Source organism: Grammomys surdaster, unplaced genomic scaffold, assembly GCF_004785775.1.
Source record: "Grammomys surdaster isolate TR1022 unplaced genomic scaffold, NIH_TR_1.0 126036, whole genome shotgun sequence".
Taxonomy (NCBI): domain Eukaryota; kingdom Metazoa; phylum Chordata; class Mammalia; order Rodentia; family Muridae; genus Grammomys; species Grammomys surdaster.
The window spans coordinates 4,943,399-4,968,372 of record NW_021620849.1 but is presented as its reverse complement, the minus strand read 5'-3'; the positions used below and the strand labels follow the sequence as shown (position 1 = coordinate 4,968,372).

Genomic DNA, 24,974 nt, shown 5'->3' with positions numbered 1-24,974 from the left:
CATCTACTGTATATTAATGGGTTGTCAGTTCCTTCTACATGTTTACATCACTAAAGGACAAAGCAAATGGATCGTGACGTTATAGGGAACTTATTAATACTCATCAAAATGCAACAAGCATTTACCAAATCCAACAACATACCTTGCCTGCCAGGCGGCTGGAGATGATTCCATTGCTAGATATAAGACAGTCAGCAAGAGTAGTTTTTCCTGTTAAAACAACAGTAATTACAATACATTTGTTTAAAGGGGTTAGCATTCTATAAAGCTGTATTATCTCCCTGTAGACCTCAACAGTCTCACTTGAAAAGTTGTCAGATTAATTTTAAGCACAGAAATTTTCTTAAGTTGAGGCAGACTTTACAGAGTAAAATATACTAAAGACTTTTTTTATGTTTATTTTATTTTTTGAGAATTACACACACACACACACACACACACACACACACACACACACAATGTAGTGAGATTTGAACAACTCTAAAACCCATCCTTGTATCACCTTCAAATCTCCCATTCTCCTACCACTTTTTTTTTTTTAATTAGATATTTTATTTATTTACATTTCAGGATTTAGGTAGGCCTTTGAAACAATGGATTAATGCTCTTTATCCTATTCAAATTATTGGAAGGAGGTTCAGAATTTAAGATTAAGGGGCCGTCTATAGAGTCATGCCAAAAACCATTAGATTCGTGTTAACTCTAAAATTTACAGTGGTAGTCATTACAATTAGGAAAAAGTTTAAAGACACTTGCAGTATATTTGGCATAATTCTAACACCTCTCTGGATGTTTTAATTTTGCACAGTGAGCTTATGAATTTCAAGAATGCTGCTCTGCTGAATGTTGATGTGGCAGATACTGCTGAGAAAATTACCCATGGCCTAAGACTTTTAACTGATGAGGCAAACCATTATGAGAATCAAAATATAAACCACTTCTTACAATGTTTGTATTAGTTACAATGTAGCTTTAAGAAATCAATCAAGATTACTGTAACTTACCAACCATCCCATACAATTAATTAAACTTACAAACTTAGGCCCGAAAAGCTCAGAAAGCAAAAGGACAACAATAGAATTTAGCTCAAAAAGGTATTCTGGGTAAATCATCACCAGGAAACTACAATACATGGTCTTCTGTCATATTTACCTATGTGTGACCCTGACCAGTTAAATGATTATAACTTATTCAATAAGAAATTTTTTTTTTTTGCCGGGCGGTGGTGGCGCACGCCTTTAATCCCAGCACTTGGGAGGCAGAGGCAGGCGAATTTCTGAGTTCGAGGCCAGCCTGGTCTACAGCGTGAGTTCCAGGACAGCCAGGACTATACAGAGAAACCCTGTCTCGAAAAACCAAAAAAAAAAAAAAAAAAAAAAAAAAAGAAATTTTTTTTTCCTGTTGTTGCCTGTGGAGGGCTACACCGAAGTAGCTAATGCAGTTCAGCTAAGAATTAAACTTGGACTCTATAGTAAAGTAAAAGAAAGTCTTTACATAATCAGATATACATATACAGTTACCTTTATTAGAATACTGCCAAAGTTAACACAATTTCAAGCATCATAAACAGGTACCCATGTTTAAAGAATGATGTGGGCATATTCAATTTCCACAGTTGGGTGGGCTGAACAAATGTTGGATTTTTTTCCTACAATACAGTAGCTTTTTGTTGTCTGAAAATATAATCTGTGGAATCTGTATAACAGTATAAACCAGAGAGTAATCAATGGGACCCCTGAAGATCTTACATAGTATGTTAGTATATAATCCTGGAACATCACTTTCCTGCTGTGCAACAGAGTTGAATTCATTTTAAGTACAAGTATGGCAAACACACATCCATTAGAATGTACCACAAAAGAAGAGACTTTGCATTATTAGGCAAGGCTGAATCCCTTGGTCAGCAATGTTTGATATTTGAAATATACACACTAGTCAATCTGCTATTTAATTCTCAGAGCAAAAAAAAAAAAAAAAGAATTAATAAAGAAACAAAGTAAAATCTTTGGCTAGATATCATATCTTCCAAACATGTACACATAATCATAAATCCATGGCCAGGCTAGTAACTGATACTTTATTTGTATGTCAGTTGGATCTTCTTACAAGTGATCCATCCTCTCTCTGTCCCACCTTCTCTTCAGAGCTCAAGCTAAGACAAGAGTCATCAAGCCTCTTTCCTGCCTTTTAACCCACTCAAGCACCTTTACCATCTAATCTAATCTACAGTTTGAGTACTTTGCCCTTGCTTTATTTGTTTCCTAATGGCTCCTAACATGCTAATAAAGATGTTAATGACCATTTTCGAGATTACGTATTTCACCACTGACGAGAGATCCTCATTATCCTCCTTTTACATAGGCTGCACACTGACACTCAAATGTAAAGTCATGTGAAAAGACCTCAGAGTTCAGATGTCTAACCAGAGCTAGAGAACTTAATCCTTTCTTCGAGCCTCACAGGAATGGTGAGGTGTGTGTCAGGATCCCGCCTGCTTCCTCCTCACCTTTAAACTGCTATGTAGCTTTGGCTTCAAACAGGTTTCTAAATGCTGAGCCGCTCCTGCTACTAGAAGAGTTTCAAATGAAGAGTAGACTCAGAATGAAGCAGACGGTAAAGGCAACGCCGATCCACAGCTACCAAAGAGCATCTGCACTTTAGCAGCACTGGCTTCCTTCTGCCCGTTTCCAGCCCTCCATTTAAACCGCCTGTCTCCCCTATCACCTACAGCCCCTCAAGGGGCATGTCTGACAATTCTTCAGCCTGGCTACCCAATCCTCCAGTTCTCAAAACTCTTATCCACACCCCCACCCCTATCTCATCATGTTGCCCTGAACCATCCCCAAAGCCTTTCCAGCTGGGCAGGTGGCCTAATAAATGTCTAACTTCGGATAAATCTAACAAAGCAAACTTAGCAAATGCTCACTCAGTGCGTGGTGAATTAAATAGGATTTAGAGGAGATACATTCTACCAAGGCCACAGACATCTTACCATATCCAAAAAATGTTTTCATATTTTAACAAAAATTCAAATTCAAAAGCACTGTGTGACATACTGTGAAGAACACCAATCACCAGTTAATCCATTTATTTCAAACGTTCTACAGTATGCTTCTCTGACATGACACACACACAACTTCTTAGCAAGCATCGCGTTCATCACTCCAATGAAACAGAGACATTTCTCCTTTGTTAATAAAAGCCAATTTTAAAAGTCTTACCATGGTCAACATGAGCCAAAACACAGATATTCCTAATGTTGGCAGTGTTCTTCTGAAGTTGAATCATCTTGTCAACACCACTGAGCACCATGGCTACTTCCTGTTACTAAAAATTAAATACAAATTAAAAAATGGTACAAAATCTAATGGGGGTGTGTGCACAACAGCAAAAATAAACAAACAAACAAAAACAAATGGACAAACTGAGAGGTAGATGCTGGAGGCTTACAAGACGCCTCCGATTCCTTAACTGAGAGCCCAGTGACTGTTTAGCCACATCTATTTCCTTCTGGCCCTGAGGGAATACAGTCGTTCAGGCCCAAGTTCCATTGTAAAGTCTAGGCATCTTGCTGACAGTACTTGTGGAGTGCGCTGGGGGTTTCCGGATCTGCAGTGCTATGAATCACGCAGTTGGGAGTCAGGTACAGAGACGCCCTGCTAAGTCACCACACACACACACACACACACTCAGGTACAGAGACGCCCTGCTAAGTCACACACACACACACACACACACACACACACACACACACACACACACACTCACCCGCCCTTCCCTACTTCGGCCCCTCTGAAAGTCTGTCCTTCTGTCAAGCTTGCCGGCTTTCACCAGACCTAAGAACTTCGGCCCTGTGACTGCACTGAGCGTCCTTAAAAGTTTTGGATCACGTGCTTATGAACACAACAGGTGCATGACACATCTTCTATCCCTCTCTCCGATTAAAAAAAGCAAACCCAGGTCTGCATGCCCTGCCTGTTTGGGTTCCTGGAGTCTTTGCCGCCGGGGGTCCTGGGTCCCTACGAGGTGCACCTCGCTCAGCCGTACCGATACAATCTCCCCCCGGATCTCCGTCACCTCACCGTCTGATCGCCAGCGTCCCTAGCAAGTCCCCCCAACTCACCGGCTCCGCGCCACACTTCACCCACGCTTCTAAGGCTCCAGGAGTAGCTCAGACCGGAAGTCGCGGGAACCGGGGGGCGGGGCCTGTGGGCCGGTGACCTCTGACCCGCGCGCGTCTAGAACGCCACCGGAAGTCACGTCGATTCCTTTCAACTTGGAATGCCGCGGTCGCCTTGACGACGGCAGACGCTGTAGCTGCTTTGAGGTGCCAGCTGCAGCCCTGCGGAGAAGGACGCTGGAGCACAGAGCATGAGGAACTGGTGTCTGTGCCAGATTTGCATCTGCGGGTAAGAAACATCCGCCTGGTGTGGCGTCAGCAGAGCAGCGAGCCCCGCGGACACGTCTCTGCGCACACCCCCTAAGGACTCCCTTGCCTGAACGGGAGGAGGGCCCCGCTTTTGCTCTGCTAAATGTGCCCCCATTCTCCACTTGGCTGGCTCCTGGGCAAAACTTATTTTCTTTGCATTCCCCGAGGTTTCCTATCCAGAGATTTAAGCTAAAATACAGTTCAGCCCAGCTAAGTAGTATGAGCAAATATGGCTGGTAAGTGATGGAATCACCCACCAATTCCACTGGTTAACTTAAAAGAACAGTATCCTTGGTCTTTAGTTTGCCATCCAGAGCCTTCCATCCTCTAAACTTTATTTTTATTCCTGTCCAGACAGCATTCTCTTGAGGTCTTCCTGATAGACAAAAATGGCAATAGTTCTCACCTCAGGTTCGGTTTGTAAGTCCTGCCTAACAACCTTACACCACCAGTAAACACATTCTTCTCTTTCCTCAGCCTCACTGTTGACCCAGGAATTAGATCACCTTTGCTAAGTAAATATGAGTAACGCCAAGTCCTTTGTATTTCTAATCCCCTTCTAAGGGCAACCACCTACAACACATGTTGATTGAGAGCAGTTTCTCTGCCCCTTTTGTAATATACATTGTTTGTATGTTTGTAAGGATTGAAACAACTTTTAAGGCTTGAATCTGCAAAATCTGGTGTGTAAGAAAAAATGTATTTGAATCTGAATTTATTTATAAAATAAGTTATTTTTCCATCCACCCATCAGGAAATTCATTGTATTAGAGACTTTCCATTCTTCCAAAATAATATCACTATCCCAAAGAGCATGAGTATTAGCATGGCTAATAACTTCTACTGAAATGTCCCTTGCAAAAGCTTAGTTGTTTTGAGAGCACTGCCTTGGCTGCTTTCAGTTTTATAACTGAGGTACAAGAATCTTTGATAAAACGGGTGGTTACTATGACATACATAGTTCCACCAAGCCAATGGTTTTAAACTTTGACTATTTCTATGGGACACTGTCTCAAAATGGGGCAAAGATTCTTCACCATCATCCCTACCCATACCACCTCCCACCTTTTGCCTCCTGGCTTGTTGGAAGGAAAGAAGGAAGATCTGTGCCTATTCTTTTTGCTGTTGAAGACTATCTGTTAAATACCACTGTGGTAGCAGTACCAGACAAAAACAGAGAAAGGAAGGTCTTTTTGGCCATACAGTTTCAGAGTGTGCAGTCCCTGGCAGTTAAGCATGGTGGAGTTCTTGTTTGTAGAACATGAAGCAAGGCTTTTTACATGCTGGCAGACTAGGAAGTAGAAAGCCTTTGGAATCAAGAGCCAGGCTCTAATCTTTCAAGAGCTGCTATTAACCACTTACTTCTACCAGCTAGATGCCAGCTCCCAAAAGCCTTCCAGAATGTTTCCATCAGCTGGAAAGCAAAGGTTCAAAACACGTGAACATTTCAGATTCAAACCATAATGCCATCTTTTCTCTCTCATGAAAGTAAAATTCAATTCTTTTGATCTTCCATTAGGGACGCCTGATTTCATCATTTCTGTGAGCCGCTTTTTCAAAAAGACAGAGAAGTTTAACAAGTGTAAACAGCTATAACTGGCAGCAAAACTATAAAGCAGAAGGAAGAAAATTGTCTTTTAAGGATTGCACATGTTAGACTAGCAGGATTTTGCTTTCTTTTATAATTTGTCTGCACTGTTATGTCTTATATCTGTCCACAGTCTTAGGTAAGTTATACTGTGAGTGCATTGCTTTTGTGGACAATAAAATCATTGAGAAATTCCAAGGTTTCAACTTGTGTTTTGTTAATCAATGCAGCTCTATCAGAACTTTTATATAAACATGACCTATGTACTTCGTTCCTGGATTTTCCAAGTATCTTGGACGCTGTGTAGGACAAAATTACTTCAGCACTTTCCAACACGTCATTTTCAGCAGACATTGCAGAGTTTCATGAGTCTTCTGACTTTAGAGTTTCTTAGACACGTGGAAGCATAAAGGAGATGTGTAACCAGGATGTTGCACAACAGCCCCCAGCTCCAGTCTCTCTGGCCTCTACTGTATCCCATGCCCCACCACCACTACCAAAAAACAGATGCTGTGCTCCGCCTCCTCCTTTTTATAGCTATACTCTGATTCAAAGTAACATCTTAGTATCTGTTGTAGGTAAAACCTAAACAGAAAACACGTGTGCCAGACACCTAGGAAGTTCTCTTGCTAGCTTTCCTGCTTCAGTCACTTAGAAGTAGCTAAACTTTTATGAGCAAAATCATTTTTCTATATAAAGCTACACTATGATTTATTATTTTCATAAACACCAATACAGAGGGGAAAGCTGTGCTAAAGTTAGGAAGTGCTAAAGTCATTGGGCACCTGTTAACATTCAATGACCACTCAAGATGTTTTTAAGGGAAATAATGTTTCAGTTTATTTGTTTGTACAGACGGCATCGTTGTCCACATGGAATCACAAGGGTTTATGAACATTCTGGTGTATCTTGCCCCACGACGGAGTATTTGGAAAAATATCCAAAATATGACGATGTTCTTCCACCTCAGAGTCTTAAACCAAAGCAAGGATTTCAAGCATACCGTGGTAAAATGGAAGGAGTAACCACATTTAAGTAAATATTGAAAAATGGTTTCCTTATTTTTTGCCCTATTCCTCTGGTCTTAATAAGGTTTTCTTACTATTTAAATTTAACTAGTTATTTGACTTAAATTTAATTTGAGAAGCAAGAAATTAATTCACAACTTGAGAAAAGCAGAAAGATAAAAATTAAGTTACATTGGCAAAGAGAAAAAAAGGAAAACCAAAAAGTTCTATTGACTTTTTTAATTGACTAAAATATCTCATATTTATGGACTTTGCACTGTTACCATTGTGTAGAAGAATGCCTCTACTCACTAATTTGTGCGCACACGTGTGTGTATTGTATACATGTGTGTGGGTATGTATACATGTGTGTGTTCTAGTTTTTGCATCTCTGTTTGGTACCTAATACTTTAGCTTGCCATCACAATCTTTTAAACATACAGATTTAATTTTATCATGATCCTATTTGATACTTTAAATTATCATTAAGCATAGACCTAATTTCTTCCATAATTACTGCATAGATTATCAAACCCTGCTTGCTTCTTTACTTTAACTTCCCGGTTTGGAATTCTCCCTCTCTCGTTCCCTAGCTAATACCCAATCTATAAATATCAGTTAGATACTTTCCTTTGTAAATGTCATCTCTGCCACTCTACTTTTTTTTTTTTTAATTTAGCTTTTGAGGTCATGTAAACATGCCTCTTATAACTTCTGAAAAACCGTCCCAGTTGATACTGGATTCATTTCAGTGCTCTACACCTGCAGGATGGACAGCCATTGTTTTCTCAGCATTCTGTTTTCAGAAAACTAGTACAATATCCACTACCTAGAGTAGGTACCCAACATTCCTAAAAGCAGGAGCTTAGAACTCCAGGACGACTCATTCATGATGATCATATTAACTAGAAAATGGAAGGGTCGCTTATCTGCAGTGTAAAGAATAAGTGTCATTCCATACTGCATGTTTCAGGAAGAAACTGTTGTGAACTTGTACAAGACTTTTTATTCTAACATAATTGTAGCTCAGTAAGGTAACTGTCAAAATTGACAGTGTGTATCTTTAACTTTATGGTGTACATGATATATGTAAAGATTATCCATCTTTATAAAGAAACTAGTGTATAGACAGGTTAAGTTACCCAAGGTTATGCAGCTATTGATTGACAGAGCCAAGATTTGGATTCAGGAAGCCCAATCAGCCTTCATTCCACGGGACTGTCTTAGGCCCTGAAGTACCACCTCTATCATAATAATGGTATATAATATACAAGATGGCTAGATTGCCATTTCATTCCCATCCGTGGCCAGGGCTTCTGATAGATCCAAAATCGTAGAAAGGCTCACATCTGTCTGAGCCAGTGTTGGGGATCAATTGGACAATAAATAGGAAGATATTGTGACTTCCATAAGAGGGAACTATGCCAAGTACAGTCTACATAGGAATACGTGACTTTGGGAAAAGTGACTACAAAGCTAATCTTGACAAAATTCTCAGCTCATCAAATCTTTCTCTTCAGATTTCCTTCTATATTAGATTTAAAAATTCACCAGTTGAGAATTTTACTCACTTAAGATCAAATTGAGGAACTGTTATTTCAGTTTTTAAAAACTAGGATTTTCACATCTTTTCTTATTTGTCATTGAATATAAGCATATAAAAGAATTCAATTGTTTCTTTCAAATAATCATCTAGTATTTTAATATTGCCTTAGATTGTTCATTTACAGAATTGAAGATTTTAGTGTTGAAATAAACAAAACAGAAGAGCCAGTAGGCTGTGTTTTACATATATACATATATATATTTCAGGTCAGATTATCGCCCTTATGAAGTAGTCAAGCAGCCTCGTCACATACCTGAAGAATACAAACCCAAACAGGGGAAAATTGATCTTGGTACTACCTACAAGCGAGATTTTAATCCTTATAAAGTACAGCCTGTGGTAAAAGTCCGGCCTGTGGAAAGACAACAAGTTAAAAAAGGAAAGTTGGACACTGTCCCAACTTATAAAGGTAACCTGTCATTGTAAAAAACAAAGGGGTCTCAAATCTAAAACTGCCATCTTTGACCTTTACAATTAAATTGTCATCTTCTTATATTGTCATACTTAGCAACAGTGGTTAGAAAAGAGCAATTATTTTTGATCAAAATAATATTGTAGCAAAACCTAGTCTCTTCAATTAATGGTGATAGGAAAACTGGGTAGCCCTCATACAAAAATAATAAAATTGGATCTTTATACCACATTAAAAAGTTAAAGCAGATGAAAGGCATAAATATAAGACCTGAAACTGAAAAACTCCAAGAAGAATCACTGACTTTGGGATTTGATTTAGTTAGGATGCCGAAAGCACCACCGACAAGAGCAAAAACATATAAGTAGTATTACATAAAACCAAAAAGCTATGCAGCAAGATGTCACTCAGATACCTATAGACTTCAGAACTGTTTGCAAAGCACATATCAAATAAGGGATTAGTATCCAAAGCATAAGGAACTCAAACAATTTAGTATAAAAGCCAACTTTATTTAAGAATGGCCAATGACTCTGAATAAACATTTTTTCCAAAGAAGAAACAAATGACCAACAAGTATGTGAAAAGATATTCTAGATTCACTAAGATAAGGAAATGCAAATGAAAAACTAAGTAAGATTCACTTTACGTCTGTTCTGTTGGAAATTATCAAAGATAGAAGTAAACCCTTGTTGATAAGAAATAAAGAACTTTGTACTCCTTTGCATAGGAAGGTGAGTTGGTACAGCTATTTTTGGAACCATCTGGAAATTCCTCAAAAAATTAAAAGTAGGATTTCAATATGATCCAGAAACATCTAATCAGGATTTATAACCAAAGGAAATGAAATCATTACCTCAAAGAGATGATAGAACACATAGTGGGGATGGGTGGGGAGGTGGGGACAATCTGGGAGGACTTGGGGGAGAATTATGTGATCAAGCATAGTGTATTAAAGCAAGTTTTTCAAATAAATTTTAAAATGTCACAAGAAAATATTTAAATATACTGAATCTCAAAATTTTATAACTAGAAAATGGTTTCAAAATTTGACAGGTTGTTTCAAACAAAAACTGAGAGACTTCATTAGCAGCACAGCAGCACCACATTGTGTTAAAGGAAGGTCTTGTAGTTGGAGGAAAATGATTCAAATGGATGCATGGAATTCAGGAATAAATAAAATAAAATGCACAAATAGAAGTGTGTAGGTAAAATTAATATTGATTTCATAAAATAATGTCATGTTTTCATAAAACATGGGATTGAAATGTTAGAACAACAGTATTAAAGAAAACAAAAGAAAAATAGCATTCAAGAAGAAAAATAGCATTCAAGAAGAGTTCAAAACAGCAAGATATCTGAACCAGGAAGATCCCATAATGAGAAAATTAAGCATTTTTACTTAAAAATGCAGAAAGGCTTAGTAAAATCATTGTAAAATGGAATAATAAAAAACCTGAACTAATCCAAAAGAATGTAGGGACTAGGTAGTATGTGAGGGGAAAGAACATACGAGGGAAAGCAAATAGTGATACACTCAACTGAAGCCTACTGGATCACTGGCCACATTAAATAAAATTTAGAGTGGTTCTCCATACATTAACGAGATTTACAATTTTATGTCAAGAATTTATTTACACAAATTGTGAATTTTTTGAAAAATAATTTACCAAAATCAGCTCAAGAAATAAAGTTCAAATAGATATCTGCTAGAGAAACTGAATTTGTAGAATTGCAGGTATAATTTAAAATGATAAAGATCATCTAGTATTTCCAACTTCTGAATAAGATGCAAAAAACAAACAAACAAAAAAACCCCCAAAAAACTGAAGAGAGTGTTCTCAACCAAACAAGGAAATCTATGTAGGTAGGTAATGTATAGAATAAAAAATACCCATGAGTCCCTTAGAAAGCTGAGAGCACAAGTCCACTATCAGAACAAAAGCATGAGTCTACTGCAGAAGAGGCATCAATGCAAAGGGAGTGTTGCTGTTTAGAGACAGGCGAAAGGAAACAAGAAGCAAAACTGAGCTTCTTACCATGAAAGGAGGAGCTGTCCCTGGGAGTAAGCACTAGAGATCTACTATAAACGGACAGGAGCATTGCAAAGCTGTACCCATGCAACTCAAGGTAGATGACGCTGGAGAAATCAGCAGATACGTGTCCCTGTACACACGGCAACACCATCTCACTTGAGATGGAGTAACATCAACCCGCTGTTGGGAAGGGGCGGAATACGGGGATACACAGTCCATGAATTATAATAATATGAAGATGGAAGAGATAATAAGAAAGTTCCCAGCCAATCAGCCACCAACCTGAACACAGAAACAATATCAAAGGCATTTGAAGCTGCTGGTCTCTTTAAGGTATGCAGAACAATAAAGAGATCCATACTTAATTATGGATTAGACCAAATCACGCGCAGTGAAGCTCTGGCAAAGGAACATGGATTAATTCCTAAGTATAAAGTTATTGATGTAAGTATCTATGGTACATATGATGTCTAGTTTTCAAACTATAAAAATGTGGGGAAATGAGAAGGGAAGGGGGGTGCTTGTGATGGAACCATAGGAAAAACCCAATCAGAAAGGAGCTAGGTATTGGATCTATCTGGGAAACAAAAATGTATGACTGATAGAAACTTTAAGTGGAAAAAATTAACCAAGAGATAGAAGCTACAAAAAGGAGGATGTAATAACTACAGAAGATAACAGAAATGATAATACCTCGGATAAGAGTACACTCATTGGGAAGAGCAGTGGCCTTCAGATACGTCTATATAAACCAAATATATGTACAGGAAAATGTGAAGCACCAAGTCCACCAACCACATCGAACCCTTAGTGAAAATATCCTTTATAAAGTATTTTTCAGACAAGTGAAAAGCATTATCAGTAAATGCCATATGAAGTTTTAAGAGAAAGTCTTCAGGTAAATGAAATATAAAGCAACAGAAACTTGGCCTTCTTAAAGAGAAAAATGACCTCAGAAACAGATGCTGTAGAGCACTTTGAAGTGGACCTAACATATATGTACTTGGAACACTAGAAAATGAGAAAGAAAACAGAAGAATTACCTGAAGATTTAATAAAAAAAAATTTTCCAAACATGAGTGATATCAAAATATGGACCTGGAAAGCTTTAAAAACCCATGCAGGTTACATTTATAATTTAAAATTATGTAGAAATATACTGACTGCTTAATGTGAAAGACACTTTATAAACCCAGGCATGTACCATACACCTATCATCCTGGTACTTGGCAAGCAGAGGCAGAAGGAATCAGAAGGTAAAGATAACTTTGCTTATAGAGTGAGTTGAAGGTCAGCCTGGGCTACATGAAACCTTGTCTTGAAAACAACAAAAAGATACATTAAAGAAGCAAATTAAAAACAAGAGTGAGGACTAGGATGTTGGAAACCAGAAGATAATGGAGTTACATCTTGAAAATGCTGAAGGCTAGGACACAGATGGAATCCACCGCGCACATTGAACCCTTAGTGAAACTATCCTTCATAAAGTCTTTTTCAGTCAAGTAAAAAGAATTATCAGTAAATGTCATATGAAGTTTTAAGAGAAATTCTTTAGGTAAACAAAGCATGACGTAAAGAGTTAGAGTCCTCAGAAATAGATGCAATGACAGTATAGTATTTTTCTGGAACAAAAATTCTATCAACTTTGACGGTTTTTTAAAAACTAATTATAAAAGTACAAAGTAGAAAAGGTAAGAATTGGAAATGTGCTGTACCTTAGTTGTTACCCCTCAGCCGTGTGCTGTGTAATAATTCAGTCAACAGTAAAATGCTTTTACAACAATCGTTCAATAAAATAATATCATCTAGTGAGATCACAGACGTTGGAATTGGAACACTGATGTTTCCATAGTGAAAGAACAATAAAGACGCATGTATGTCCCCATTGTTAAGGTGCAAAACTATGTATGTAACTCAGAACAATACTACTCAAAAGTGGACTATGATTTGTTAAAACTGTGTATTGTAAACTTCAAAGCAAGATTAAACAAACTGGCCTGCAGGTTAAATCCACCCACTCATTTTCTTTTTATAAATATGACACTTCCATTCTTTTTCATACTATCTATTCTTGCTACCTATTCATACTTCTGCATTCTTGCAACATTGATAGAATTAAGCAGCTGCGGTAGGCAGTATACATTTAGAGACCGTGTTTAAGCTTCAAAGCCTATGACATTTCCCATCTGGCTATTTATTACAGAAAAACATCTGTCAACATCTGCTCTGTGACAATTCTGTTACTGAGATTGGAAACTTAAAAAGAAGTTATATGTATAGTATTTTTCACTACCTTATCTTTCCCCCTCCATAGTCTTGTTTCCTTTTTGAAAGCCCAAGTTTCTCTAATACTGAGAAATGCTTTATTCTATTCATCCACATATTCACCTAAAATCAGCATTGTTTCTCTCTTAGTCACGTTGGGAGCAAAGACGTTCCTAGTATGACTGTGTCAAACTATAGATCTCCACTAACATCTCTCATTTCCTTGTAGTTACTGGAAAAATAGTGCTATAATTGTAATCTGTAGTTTCTAAAGAACAGAAATTAATTCCTTCATGGTAGCTCAAGAAAAAGACTCATGAGAATTGGAAATGGAAAGTTGCCAGGTACAGAAGGAGCTGGAGGGGAGTGCTTTGGCCAATGAGTACTTGATTCCACTAGTAACATCTTTGCTTCCTTCATAACTCTTCTCTGTTGCTATCCTACTGTATGGCCTCCTCAAGTTCCTTATTTCTTTGTTTCTATACAAGTCTGCAAGAATATGGCTTCCATCTGCCATCAATCTGAACTCTATGCCATTTTATTAAGTTCTTCACCTGGTTCGTATTTTTCAACCTTACAGTCACAAGATTGGTCTAGTTCATCTCTTCTTGCCATGCGGCTTCATAGGATTCAGATAACTTAAAGACTGTCTGCTTTTTGTCTGGGTTTCCACTCACACTAAACATCAGTAGCTTAATAATTTAGCCTAAAACTCAGTATGAATGTCTAAGAATGAGGACAATTTCTCTTCACAGTTGGTAGCCACATGTTAAACATTCAAGGTTTAACTATTCCAGTTGTCATTCCCTTGACTTTGGTTCACATTCTGTTGTCTTACCATATATAAACTTGCTTTTTATAAATTAATATTTGGTATTTAAAAATCCTTTTGGAGATGCAGTGAATTTTACATTTCTCAGCTTACTACATTAGTATCTAAAATAATTCTTTTATAAGCTCATTTTTGGTGTTTTAAAATACTTTTGTGGGGTGAGGTAAATTTTACCATATTATTCAGCTTGCTACTTTTCTATCTAGAAATAGACAACATAAAGAATCCTTTACTGAAACATAAACACTTCAAATTTTCATCTATGGTTTAAGTAAGCTGCAAGTATTAAGCTTCTAACTCTCAGATCTTGGCTCTGATATTCATTTATAAATTGCAATACAGTTTTGAATACACTGTTTGGCCTCCTGATCTCTAGATGGTCCTGTATCTCTCAGGAATTCCTTAAAGCCCAATAATCCATGGAGTCTTTAATTTTGACCAGAACAGCATTGAAATGTGAAAGTTCTTCAAATTGAGCAACTGGTATATGTAGTCTTTAGGACTTTTATTTTTTATTTTAAAAATTCCAAAGGCCATTTCTGTGAGTTATAAAATACTTTAAAAGTTAATCAATTGACTTCTTCCTCTTGGAGGATTCTTATGTTAAGCTCTGGATTTTATAGATGTCCTTAATATTTTGTGAGTTACAGTCAAAATCCTAGCCAGTACATTTTCTTACTGTCTTCATCCACAATATAATCTAGTAAGCTTTCTGTCTAGTCAGATTCAGATGTTTCATATGCCCTTGTACGTAATCAGATGAATCTGGAAGTAGAAAATGATGAACCAAAAAGCCAAAAAAGATCAAATATGAGGAAAACCTCATACATTGATACTAGTGTTTGTGGATCTAAAAGAAATCAGAAGATGGTTGGAAATGAGAGGAATTAGTCAGGATACTTTGAAGATAGTTTTTACCCTCAGTATTTAAAAATATTTTGTTTGTTCTGATTTTCAAGATGATTATAGATCTTGGGATATTCAGAAATGTGAACTGTGTAAACCAGAACAAGCTTACCATCCCCCAAATGTGAAATTCGGAAACTCAACTACATTTCAGGATGACTATGTTCCCCAGGAGATAAAGCCTAGGCAAAGCTTTAAGCCCTCCTCTGTGGTCAAGTGTTCTGTAGGTCCTTTTAATGGTGATACAAGTCATCGTCGTGATTATGTACCTCATCAGCTAGAAGTCAAGTTTGCAAGGCCAAAAGAAGTTTATAAGCCTACTGACCAACCTTTTGAGGATCTCACCACTCACCGGAATGACTTTCAGGGTCTTACTGGTGAAACTGCAAAAATCTGCAGACCCGCCTATACCAGAGTGGCCCAAAACATTCAGTTTAAAGGAAGCACTGAATTCCGTGACAGTTTCCAACCATGGGACATCCCACCACCCAAAGTGAAGAAAGTAGCAGAGTATGTGCCTCCTTCAGGAAGCATGCAGTTAAACAGCACCAGCCACCTTGACTATGTTCCCTATCAGGCCAGCCGCGTTGTTGCCATTAGGCCAGTTTCTCGCAGAAGGCAAAGCAATTTTCCTTTCCAAGGAAAAAGCACCATGAAGGAAGATTTTCCAGCATGGGAAAGTTGTCGCCAAGGACTTATTAAGCAGCAGCAGCAGATTCCCAACCCATCTGGAAAATTTGAGGGTTTGAGCACTTTCAGATCTCACTTTGTGCCACATGAATTGATTCCAACGGAGAGCTGCAAACCTTTAAATGAAGCTCTTAGGAGTTCAGTTCCACTTGATGATGTCACTATGTATTCTATACAGTTCACACCGAAGAAACAGGAAATCTGCCCAGCTAGCTATCCTTCTCCTCCTGGTTATATATTTGAAAATACAAATTCCCAAGGACATAAATTCTTTCGCAAGATTATTCCTGCAGTGAAAGCCTTTTAGTAATCAGTGTTTAAAAGAAAGCTAATGAAAGTTCGTTTTTTAAAGAGAAACCCCAACTTTAATAGTAAAAACATATTATGAGAGCTATAGAGTTTCATTTTTAGCTTTTTGATCAAGTTGGAATGTAAAGATCAGAACTGACAAATCCATTTTTTTTGAACCAAGGTCATCCTGTTTAGCACAGGCTACCCTGGAACTTGCAGTCCCCCTGTGTCAATCTTCTGATCCAAGATTGTTCTTTAACAAGCATTCCTGAAGGCTAAATGATGGGCACACTTATTTCCACATGCTATCTCATAGCTTGTCCTCAGTCTGGTGTCATGTACACCTTATTTTACACCTATGCAATTAAACATCTACTCTCAGGATCATTTCTCAAGACATTTATCATACATTGGGACTGTCTAGAACAAAATTGAAGATGAGATATAAGTTATTCTTTTTTTTTAATCCAGATTTTACTAATTGATTCATTGATCCATTCATTCATTTTCAACACATCTACAGAGCATAGAACAAGTCAAGTTTTGGTTAATGATGTCAGAGACTACTGCTCTCTTCCTTGCCCTATTCAAAAATAGCAAGAGATATTGTGGCTTGAAGACGAAATGTCCCATAGGATGGGTATCAGACGACCAGAGTTCAAGTACTAATACTTTGGTTGCTATTTGAGCTACTATACGCAATCTCTTGCATACACACTCCTGTCGTTCATGTGTTAAAGAATGTTGGTTCTGCCTACCTCACGAAAGTTTGTCGGAAGCATCAAATTGTATAATACATTTGAATGCGTAAAGTACAAATGTAAGGGGATATTAACAAACCCTCAGATAACTTTTTGTACTTTTTCATTTTCAAATAAGGATAGTTGCAAACTTAATGCACATTACTTGGTCTCCATACAGCAAGGACTGTAAAATAACCTAATTTGCTTTGACTTTATGAGTAATGTGTGTTTGTCAGAGGCATTTGCCCACTATAGCTTCATAAACACCTTAGAAGTTATAGCAGAAAATAGAGATTAAATACTTGGATGTAAATGGCTATATTTTCAAAGGGAAAAATATTTGCTGAAAAAGTTGTAGGGATAAAATCTTTGGGATAAACCTAGGTATCTGTTCATCCAGTGGCCACATTCAGAAACACTGTTCATTTATAAGGGCCATAACTACCTTGTTCACGACTGAAAGTATAAAGTGCAAAGAAGGAAGGGGAAGAGATACCAGTAAAGGACCTGGAAATAGCATACTACACTTATAAATGTTGGATGCTTCAAGTGAGTGTTTTAATAAATGATCATGTATAGAAAATAAGATTGACTTTAAAATGAATTGTAAATGTTTTCATAGTTGTTTAAGAATATTACCAAGAGTGAATCCAAAACATTTAATAATTATTTTTAATTAATTGAAAGTAATTCTCCATATGTGCATTTATTATAAAAAGATAATATCTGAAAAATTATGTTTTATGTATAATCTGATTAATAAAATGTATTGATTTTCATGAAGTCATTTCTGTATCATTTTATTTGAGATAGAACTTCTAAGTGAATTCCTATCTAGATATACCTATATATGATTAGATAAAAACTATTTTAAAAATAGAAAATACTATTATAATAATCAAAATTTAAAAATTAGTAATACTTCACCATTATTGCTATTCTGGCCATGTTCCGATGTTTAATATTCAAATCTCCCATAATCTAATAGGATTGGTCTCCTCTCTGAACAATGGCCACCCTTAAGACATCTACTGGCATTTTTTGGAAACAGGTCTCTTTAAACTAAGAACACATGACATACTGTCTTATCTCACTGTAACCTAATATAATAGGTAGAGAATAGAGTTTGGAACAGAGTACAGCATAAGACATTCAACTGGGAGTTCAGAATCATCTCCCTTAAGGAATGTCAGCTGAGCTGAATCCTGAAAGATAAATAGGAAGACATATGGGTGAAGAGAAGTGGGAAGAACCAAAAGCAACTTGGAGAGGAAAAGGTTTATTTCACCTGACAGCTCGTAGTCCACTGTGAAAGGAATTCAGAGAAGAAACTCAAGGTAGGAACTTGGAAACAGAAACTGAAGCAGAAAACGGGGGGTGGGGGGGGGGACATAACTTCTGTACTCCCATTGGATTGCTCAACATGCTCTTTTATGCTACCTGGAACCATAGCCTTAGGGGAGGCACTTCCCATAGTATACTAGACCCTCCCACATCAATCATTAATCAAGACTGTTCACAGGTATGCCTACGGGCCAATCTGATGGAGGCATTTCCTCTACGGAGATTCTCTCTTCCACTGACTTTTATTTATCTTACACTGATAAGAAAGTTTGTGTTACCTTTTTAGAAGGAGCATCAAAAGTTTCAACCAGAACTCCCAAAGTCTAAACCACCAACCAGAGAGCACAAAGGGAGGGACTCAAGCACCTGTATAGGGAATTGAGGGTGACCTTGTTAGACTCCAGTGAAAGTGGAGGGCCAAGGTCCCCAAAAGTTTGGATCCCCTACTGTGTTGGAATTCGAGAGCAGGGAGATGGGACTGGGAGGATGTTTGGAGCACACCATCACAAAAATTAGGAGGAAGGGGTAGGGGATAAGGGATTTGGGGGGAGAATGAGGAAGGAGACAACATTGAAAGGTAAATACGTATAATACCCAATAAAAACCCCACACAGATAAAGGATTTAAAAAAAAGGGAGTCTATTTATTTTAAATTAATTTCAAAAGTTTCTAGGAGATGCAAATTGGCTAAGATACTATTTTAAGCTCTCCACAAAAGAATTTAAATCTCTGTTCAATATTCTCAAGAGAGAGGTAAACCCTAACTTCCTCAACAGTTAATTGACAAAAGAGAGGTAATCTCACAAAAAGTAGAAAAAGCTATTTCTAATCGATATATCATATAGTCTGATTAATTGTCAGTGGAGCTATAAAAGTCCTTTGACAAAAGATTATTAATATAGATTTATATATCCTTAAATAAGGTCTTCATGACTCTCTGAGTGTGGAAGGAGCAACTGTTGGTGCTTCTGCCCTGATTTTACAAGAACTCTGAAAAATTGGCTTTAAAAACAAAAGAGGGGGAACGGTACCCCCTCAGAAGGAGTCCCCCTGAAATACTCTCCATCATGCCTTGTTCACTTTTCTCTCTCTAAAGCTGAAAGCTCATGGCAAATCTCTTGCTGAACATGTTGGTGACCTTGGGCACCACCAAGACCAACAAAACTTTGCCACAGATATGGGGAAGGACCCTCATACCCATAAAGGGAATGCCCCAGTCCCAGTTCCCTTATGGAGCCGAGGACTGATATGCCTGCCCAATACCACAGAAGGCACAGCTAACCGGCTACCACAAATATTAATGGAAAAAATAGATACCCTCACAAAGCCAGGCCCAATCATAAATACGATGATTAACAATTTACATCCAGGGAAGAGAAATCTCCCTGAGAATCCCCTTCTTTTTTCTTTCCAGGTAAAATTGAATCACCCGTGATGCCTGCTATTAGAAGTTCTAACCCAGATGGACCAGAAGCCAGGAGCCTCGCCCTTACCCTCACCCCCTACCTTTTCCCACCTGCACAAGGCCCCCTGAAGCTGGGCAACTGCAAGATCCTGCTTGGCAACTGCAGATAGACTCAAAGCAGTGTACCATATCATCTGAAGAATAGCAGGGAGACCATAACTCAAGCAGTGTACCATATCTTCTGAAGAATAGCAGGTTGCAGTCCTCCTCGCCCCCACGAATAACCAGGACCCGCCGGTCGGGCCAAGTGGCACCCAGACGTGGGGCTCGAGGCACGGACCCATCCGGACAGACCCTCATTGAGAGGATGTGCGCACGACATCAAGATTGAGCAAGACAGAGATCATCGCCCGTGACCTGTCGTCCACGGAACCAGGTTGATGCTGCCATCAAGAAGGCAGTTGAAGTTCATTACCATCAGCTGAAAATTGCAGAGGATCCAGAAGTGACTCCGCAGGAGACTGACTCAACTGTCAGCTCCCCTGCCTCCCCCTACGGTCGACCCCTAGACTTCCACGCCCTCCAGAAGGGTTCCTGGTATGCCTGGCTTTGCCCTCATTTCTCTCGCTAGAGAGCTTGGCCTCTTGATCACCACAACAAAAATTGGCTTTTTCCTAAACCAAGGCCACCCTTGATATGGCCGCTAACATTGGGGAGCCTTCCTTTATGACAATATTACACCCCAAACTGACAAATGGTTGGTAACTTGAACATTTACAAGAGACTAGGATGGCTGTGAGTTAGCCCAATGACGGGATTATTGTAGGTCCACTTCCCAGGGGCCCACCCAATGCAGCCGAAAAGGAGTGCGTGGTGCTGGGAGTGGGTGCAGCCTACATGGCCTAAGACAGGGCTCTCACCCTCCTTTCACCCACATCAGAGTCCCTTGACGTTGCCCATCGTCGACAGCCTAAAGCCTTCGACCATCGATGTGACTTGTCTCACATCAGTGTTTTGGGGTTGTGAACTTGTCTAAGACCCCCCATAATTAGACATCCAAATTCAAAACTCACATAGTTGGGATTGAACATAAGAAGCCTTCTCTAACTAAACAGAGAAGGGGGAGATGCCAGAAGCCAGGACCCTCGCCCTTACCCTTACCCCCTACCTTTCCCCACCTGCACAATGTCCTCTGAAGCTTGGCAGCTGCAAGATCCTGCTTAGCAACTGCAGATAGACTCAAAGCAGAGTACCATGTCTTCTTAAGAATAGCAGGGAGACCATAACTCAAGCAGTGTACCATATCTTCTGAAGAACTGCAGGTAGATCATAATTCAAGGCAGTGTACCATATAGACCATGACATGTTTCAAGGCACAGGCCAAGAAGATTTTGTACTTTTCCACCACCTGGACCCTCTTACCCCCTCCCCTTGTAAAACACGCTATAAAAAAGCATTTCATGTTCAAAAAAAAAAAGAAATTAAAAAAAAAAGAAAAAAAAAGTTAAAAAAAAAAAAGAAAGTTTGTGTTAAACTGATTAAAAAAAAAAAACCTAACCACACAATTTTTGTCTAGTTGCTCTCCTTTCTTCCTCTTTCCTTTTCTTTTTTTAAAAATCTGTTCTGGTTTTTGTTGTTTTCCAGCATTTTTTTTGAGATAGAGAACAGGAAAGGGAGAACATAAACACCAAGTTGAGTGATTAGTGAAGTGGGGAGGATCAGGGAGGAGTTGGGGACAGGGAAAGAAAAAGATCAAAATATGCCTTATAAAATTAAAAGAAAACTAAACAGTAAAATTGAACCCTTGTCAATTTGATACATAAATACATTGCCATTAAACCATAACTTGTTCTTATTTATTCCCAAGATGTCGTTAATATAAAAATATAAAGATAGTGCAACTTTAAAAGTCTCATGGTCTTGAAAAATTCACAAGTCTCTTTAAAATACTCAGCATCTCTTTAAAAATCCAAAGTTAACATGGGCTCCTGTAAAATAAAAGTTACAAACTTTTTATTGCAAAAGGAAAGGCTGAGGGCACATGTGGGACTGCATAAGGGTATTCTGGTTCATGGCTGAGCAGGTGCCTAGACCCCCAAGACTCTGTGTGAGAATGGGCAGGAGTTCGGCGCACCCCCAGAACATTCCAGACATTCCAGCTACAAATGAACTCTTTTGCCAAGTCAAATAGCTAAAGTTATATGTTAATAAGGAAAACTTAATGTCTATCTAGATTAGTCAGATGTTATTACCCTCAAACTATACCACCTCAAACTGTAATAAATTGATCCAATGATCCCTTGCCTTCCCAACCCCCACCCTCAACTCCCTTTATCCTGTGACTTAATTGTGCTAACCCCTCTGGCCTACATAGCACTTTATTTTGGCTTCCTCATCCAAAATTTTCACCACAGATGACACAGTGAACCCCATTTTTTAAAAAAGTAAAGGGGAGGAGATGTGGGACTGTGTAAGGGTATTCTGGTTCATGGCTGGGCAGGTACCTAGAACCCCAAGACTCTGCATGAGAACTGACAGGAGTTTGGCGCACCCCCAGAACCCAGGGTCCTGAAAGGCAGTCTAGTCTCCATAGAATTACATTGTTCAGTCACGTAGGCTGGCCATTACAGCCCCTCCCAAAGTGCACAGGTAGAGGGTGTGACTATAGGCCTCAGGCCCTAGGGATTTACATACTAATGAAGGCCAAAGGGTGGAGCAAATTAAACATGCCTCCCCAGATCCTCCCCCTTTCTCCCTCCCTATATAACTCGAGACTACCCTGAGTTTTATGGGGGTACACCCAGATCCATCCACTATCCGCCATGACAATAAACCTTTTTGGAACCAAGGACTTCCTCATGTTATTGGAGCCTGCTGCCACCGAAGCCTCCAGGCCATTGGAACATTAGACATTCCTCCCACATGTAAGACCCGCAGCTCGTGGAAACCCACTGGGACTCCACAGCTGTGGCCAACATTTTTTTCACAGGCACAGTTACAGTGAAATCAAAGCAAAAACAGCATCCATCAGTATAAATAGCTCAGTGCCTAATGCCTTGGATTTACTCATGATCTTCTGAGCTCCAACATTGTCTGACTCTGTCTGCAATTTCTTGCTGTCCAGAATGATATAGGGGCGGGGTGCACCTAGCTTGAGGCCCTGCAAGAAATGTATGAGCTGTTTTCCCTCATGTCAGCTGGGAAATAACAAGCAAACAGAAAAAACTCAACTAAGTATTGCACATCTATTGCATGCAACTACAGGCAATGATAGTCTAGACTTGGACTTAGATAAATACCTTACACTATACCCAAAAGTTAAGTGTTATAAAACATGTACTGGAGTTTATGGTCCTTTGCCCTCAGGGGCAGTAGGAATGAATGATTTTTGAGAAGAAATAGTTTGACTTCCCAAGAATTTATTGTGCATCCAGGAACTATAGATGAAGATTTTAAAGGAGAAATTAAAATAATGGCTTAATGTATTATATATGAAACCTAACACAGGTGATAGGATTGCTCAGCTGCTACTATTTCCCTATATCAAAGACAAAGCTGCTTCAACAGAAAGATCAGGGAAGTTTAGAAGTACTGGAAAATATGTGTTCTGGCAAACAGTTGTTAATAATCAGAGGACAAAATTAACATTAAAAATGAATGATATTGAAATAGAAGGTTTTCTGGATACAGAATCTGATACAGAAACTATCAATCACAAAACTATTGAAATTCAGAATAGCCACTTCAAAAGGCTTATACCTAGTTTCTAGGAATTGGGAAGTTGTCTCAGAAAAAAAAAATGTGTGATGGCTTAAATGTATGGGACCAAAAGGTCAACAAATAGGAATATCAAGGCCTTATGTGGCCGACATAGCCATTAATTTATGGGGATAATATTTATTAAGCAGTGGGGAACTCAAATTAATATTTTCTCAATACCGGGCAACCCCTAAAATAAGGGATGAAATGGAAGATGCTTCAGGGAATGATAACAAAAAAAATTTCATCTAAAACAACCACAGACTGCAGATCGTCCAAAAACAGGACACATCAGGGAATGAATGAATTTCCATATTTATAAGGATGGGAGCATTGCTGAAATTATACCAACATCCTTACCCTCAAAATGTTTGACTAACAAAGCTATGTGAGTAGAGCAAATGCCCTTAACTAAATAAAAAGTACAGGAACTTGAACAGTTGGTACAAGAGCATCTGGAAGCTCAACAGAAGAATCTATTAGCCCATAGAATTCTCCTGTATTTATTATAAAAATGAAATCAGGGAAATAGAGAATATTAACAGATTTTAGAACAGTGAGTAGAGTAATTCAACCAATGGGTCTGATAGAGCCTGGAATTCCTTTACCTTCTTTATTACCTAAGACATGGCCTATAGTACTAATTGTTTTAAAAGACTGCTTTTTAACTATCCCCTTGCAAGAGCACTATAAGGAAATTTTTGCCTTTATAGTGCCTACATATTATGATGCTATAATTCTCCATCTGTAAAAGGTATCAGTGGAAAGTTCTTCTACAAGGAATGTTAAATAGTCCCAACTTTACGTCAATATTTTGTGCAACAACCACTAGAAATAATTCATAAGCAATTTTCTCAAACCATTATTCACCATTACATGGATGGTACTTTGTTGGCTGATTCAGATACAGAATAGAGAAAATGTTTGGTGAAACAAAAAGAATTTTGCCTTGTTGGAGTTTGCAGATTGCTTCTGAAAAATACAGAGAGGAGATTCTACCCACTATCTAGGTTATAAAATATGTCGACAAAAAAAAAAATGCAACAACAGAAGGTAAAGATCAAAAGAGATCAGTTGTGAACTCTTAATGATTTTCAAAAATTAGTGGGAGATAGCAACTGGATATAGCCCATCATTGGATTAACTACTCAAGAGTTAAGTAATTTGTTTCAAACATTACAAGGAGATTTAGATTTAGACAGTTCAAGAAACCTAATGAAGAATGCAGAGAAAGAGTTAACTTTAGTAGAAAAGTGACTGCATATGTGGATCACATAGATCCTAACCTGGACTTTATTTTGGTTATTTTGCCTTTGACTCATTCTCCGCTGGGCTCATTATGCAAAGGGAAGATAGAATTTTAGAATGGATTTCTTAGCACACAAAGTAAAACATTAAACACTTATATAGAAAAGGTTCCTTATTTAATTATAAAAGGAAAACTAGGACCATGTTAATTGTCAAGGATAGACTGAGGGGAAATTATAATGCCTTATACTAATACCAAGATTACTTCATTATTGGTAATCAGTGGAGATAAGCAAAGAGCTTGTAGCAACTATTTGGGAGAAATTAACAGTAAATATCTTCTTCGGTATATAAAACTAGATAACTGGACTCTCCCATGTATTATAAAAGGAATGCTGATTCCTGAGGCACCG

The 24,974-nt window shown here is 38.3% G+C and overlaps 2 protein-coding genes across 4 annotated transcripts in view; one reads left to right on the top strand and one right to left on the bottom strand.

The window, feature by feature from the left end:
• Nucleotides 1-4,181, bottom strand: part of Efl1 (elongation factor like GTPase 1) — a 138,216-nt gene extending 134,035 nt beyond the window's left edge. The window contains exons 1-3 of one of the 2 annotated variants that reach the window (XM_028754851.1): nucleotides 4,124-4,181; nucleotides 3,222-3,327; nucleotides 143-210 (exon numbers count right to left, since the gene is read on the bottom strand). In XM_028754851.1, the coding sequence (XP_028610684.1) occupies nucleotides 143-210; nucleotides 3,222-3,312 (159 nt within the window). In that variant the 5' untranslated portion in view covers nucleotides 3,313-3,327; nucleotides 4,124-4,181. Of the gene's footprint in view, nucleotides 1-142; nucleotides 211-3,221; nucleotides 3,328-4,123 lie in introns of those variants that run through there. The other variant, XM_028754852.1, reaches the window with a different exon arrangement.
• Nucleotides 4,182-4,273: 92 nt separating this feature from the next.
• On the top strand, nucleotides 4,274-17,586 carry Saxo2 (stabilizer of axonemal microtubules 2). 2 transcript variants are annotated; one of them, XM_028754878.1, is made up of 4 exons: nucleotides 4,314-4,409; nucleotides 6,873-7,052; nucleotides 8,837-9,039; nucleotides 15,135-16,078. In XM_028754878.1, the coding sequence occupies exons 1-4, from the start codon at nucleotides 4,372-4,374 to the stop codon at nucleotides 16,076-16,078; spliced, it is 1,365 nt and encodes a 454-aa protein (XP_028610711.1). In that variant the 5' UTR covers nucleotides 4,314-4,371. The 2 variants fall into 2 exon arrangements, with proteins under 2 accessions (XP_028610712.1, XP_028610711.1); XM_028754879.1 differs by lacking the exon at nucleotides 6,873-7,052 and having other exon boundaries at nucleotides 4,274-4,409; nucleotides 15,135-17,586.
• Nucleotides 17,587-24,974: the final 7,388 nt, after the last annotated feature.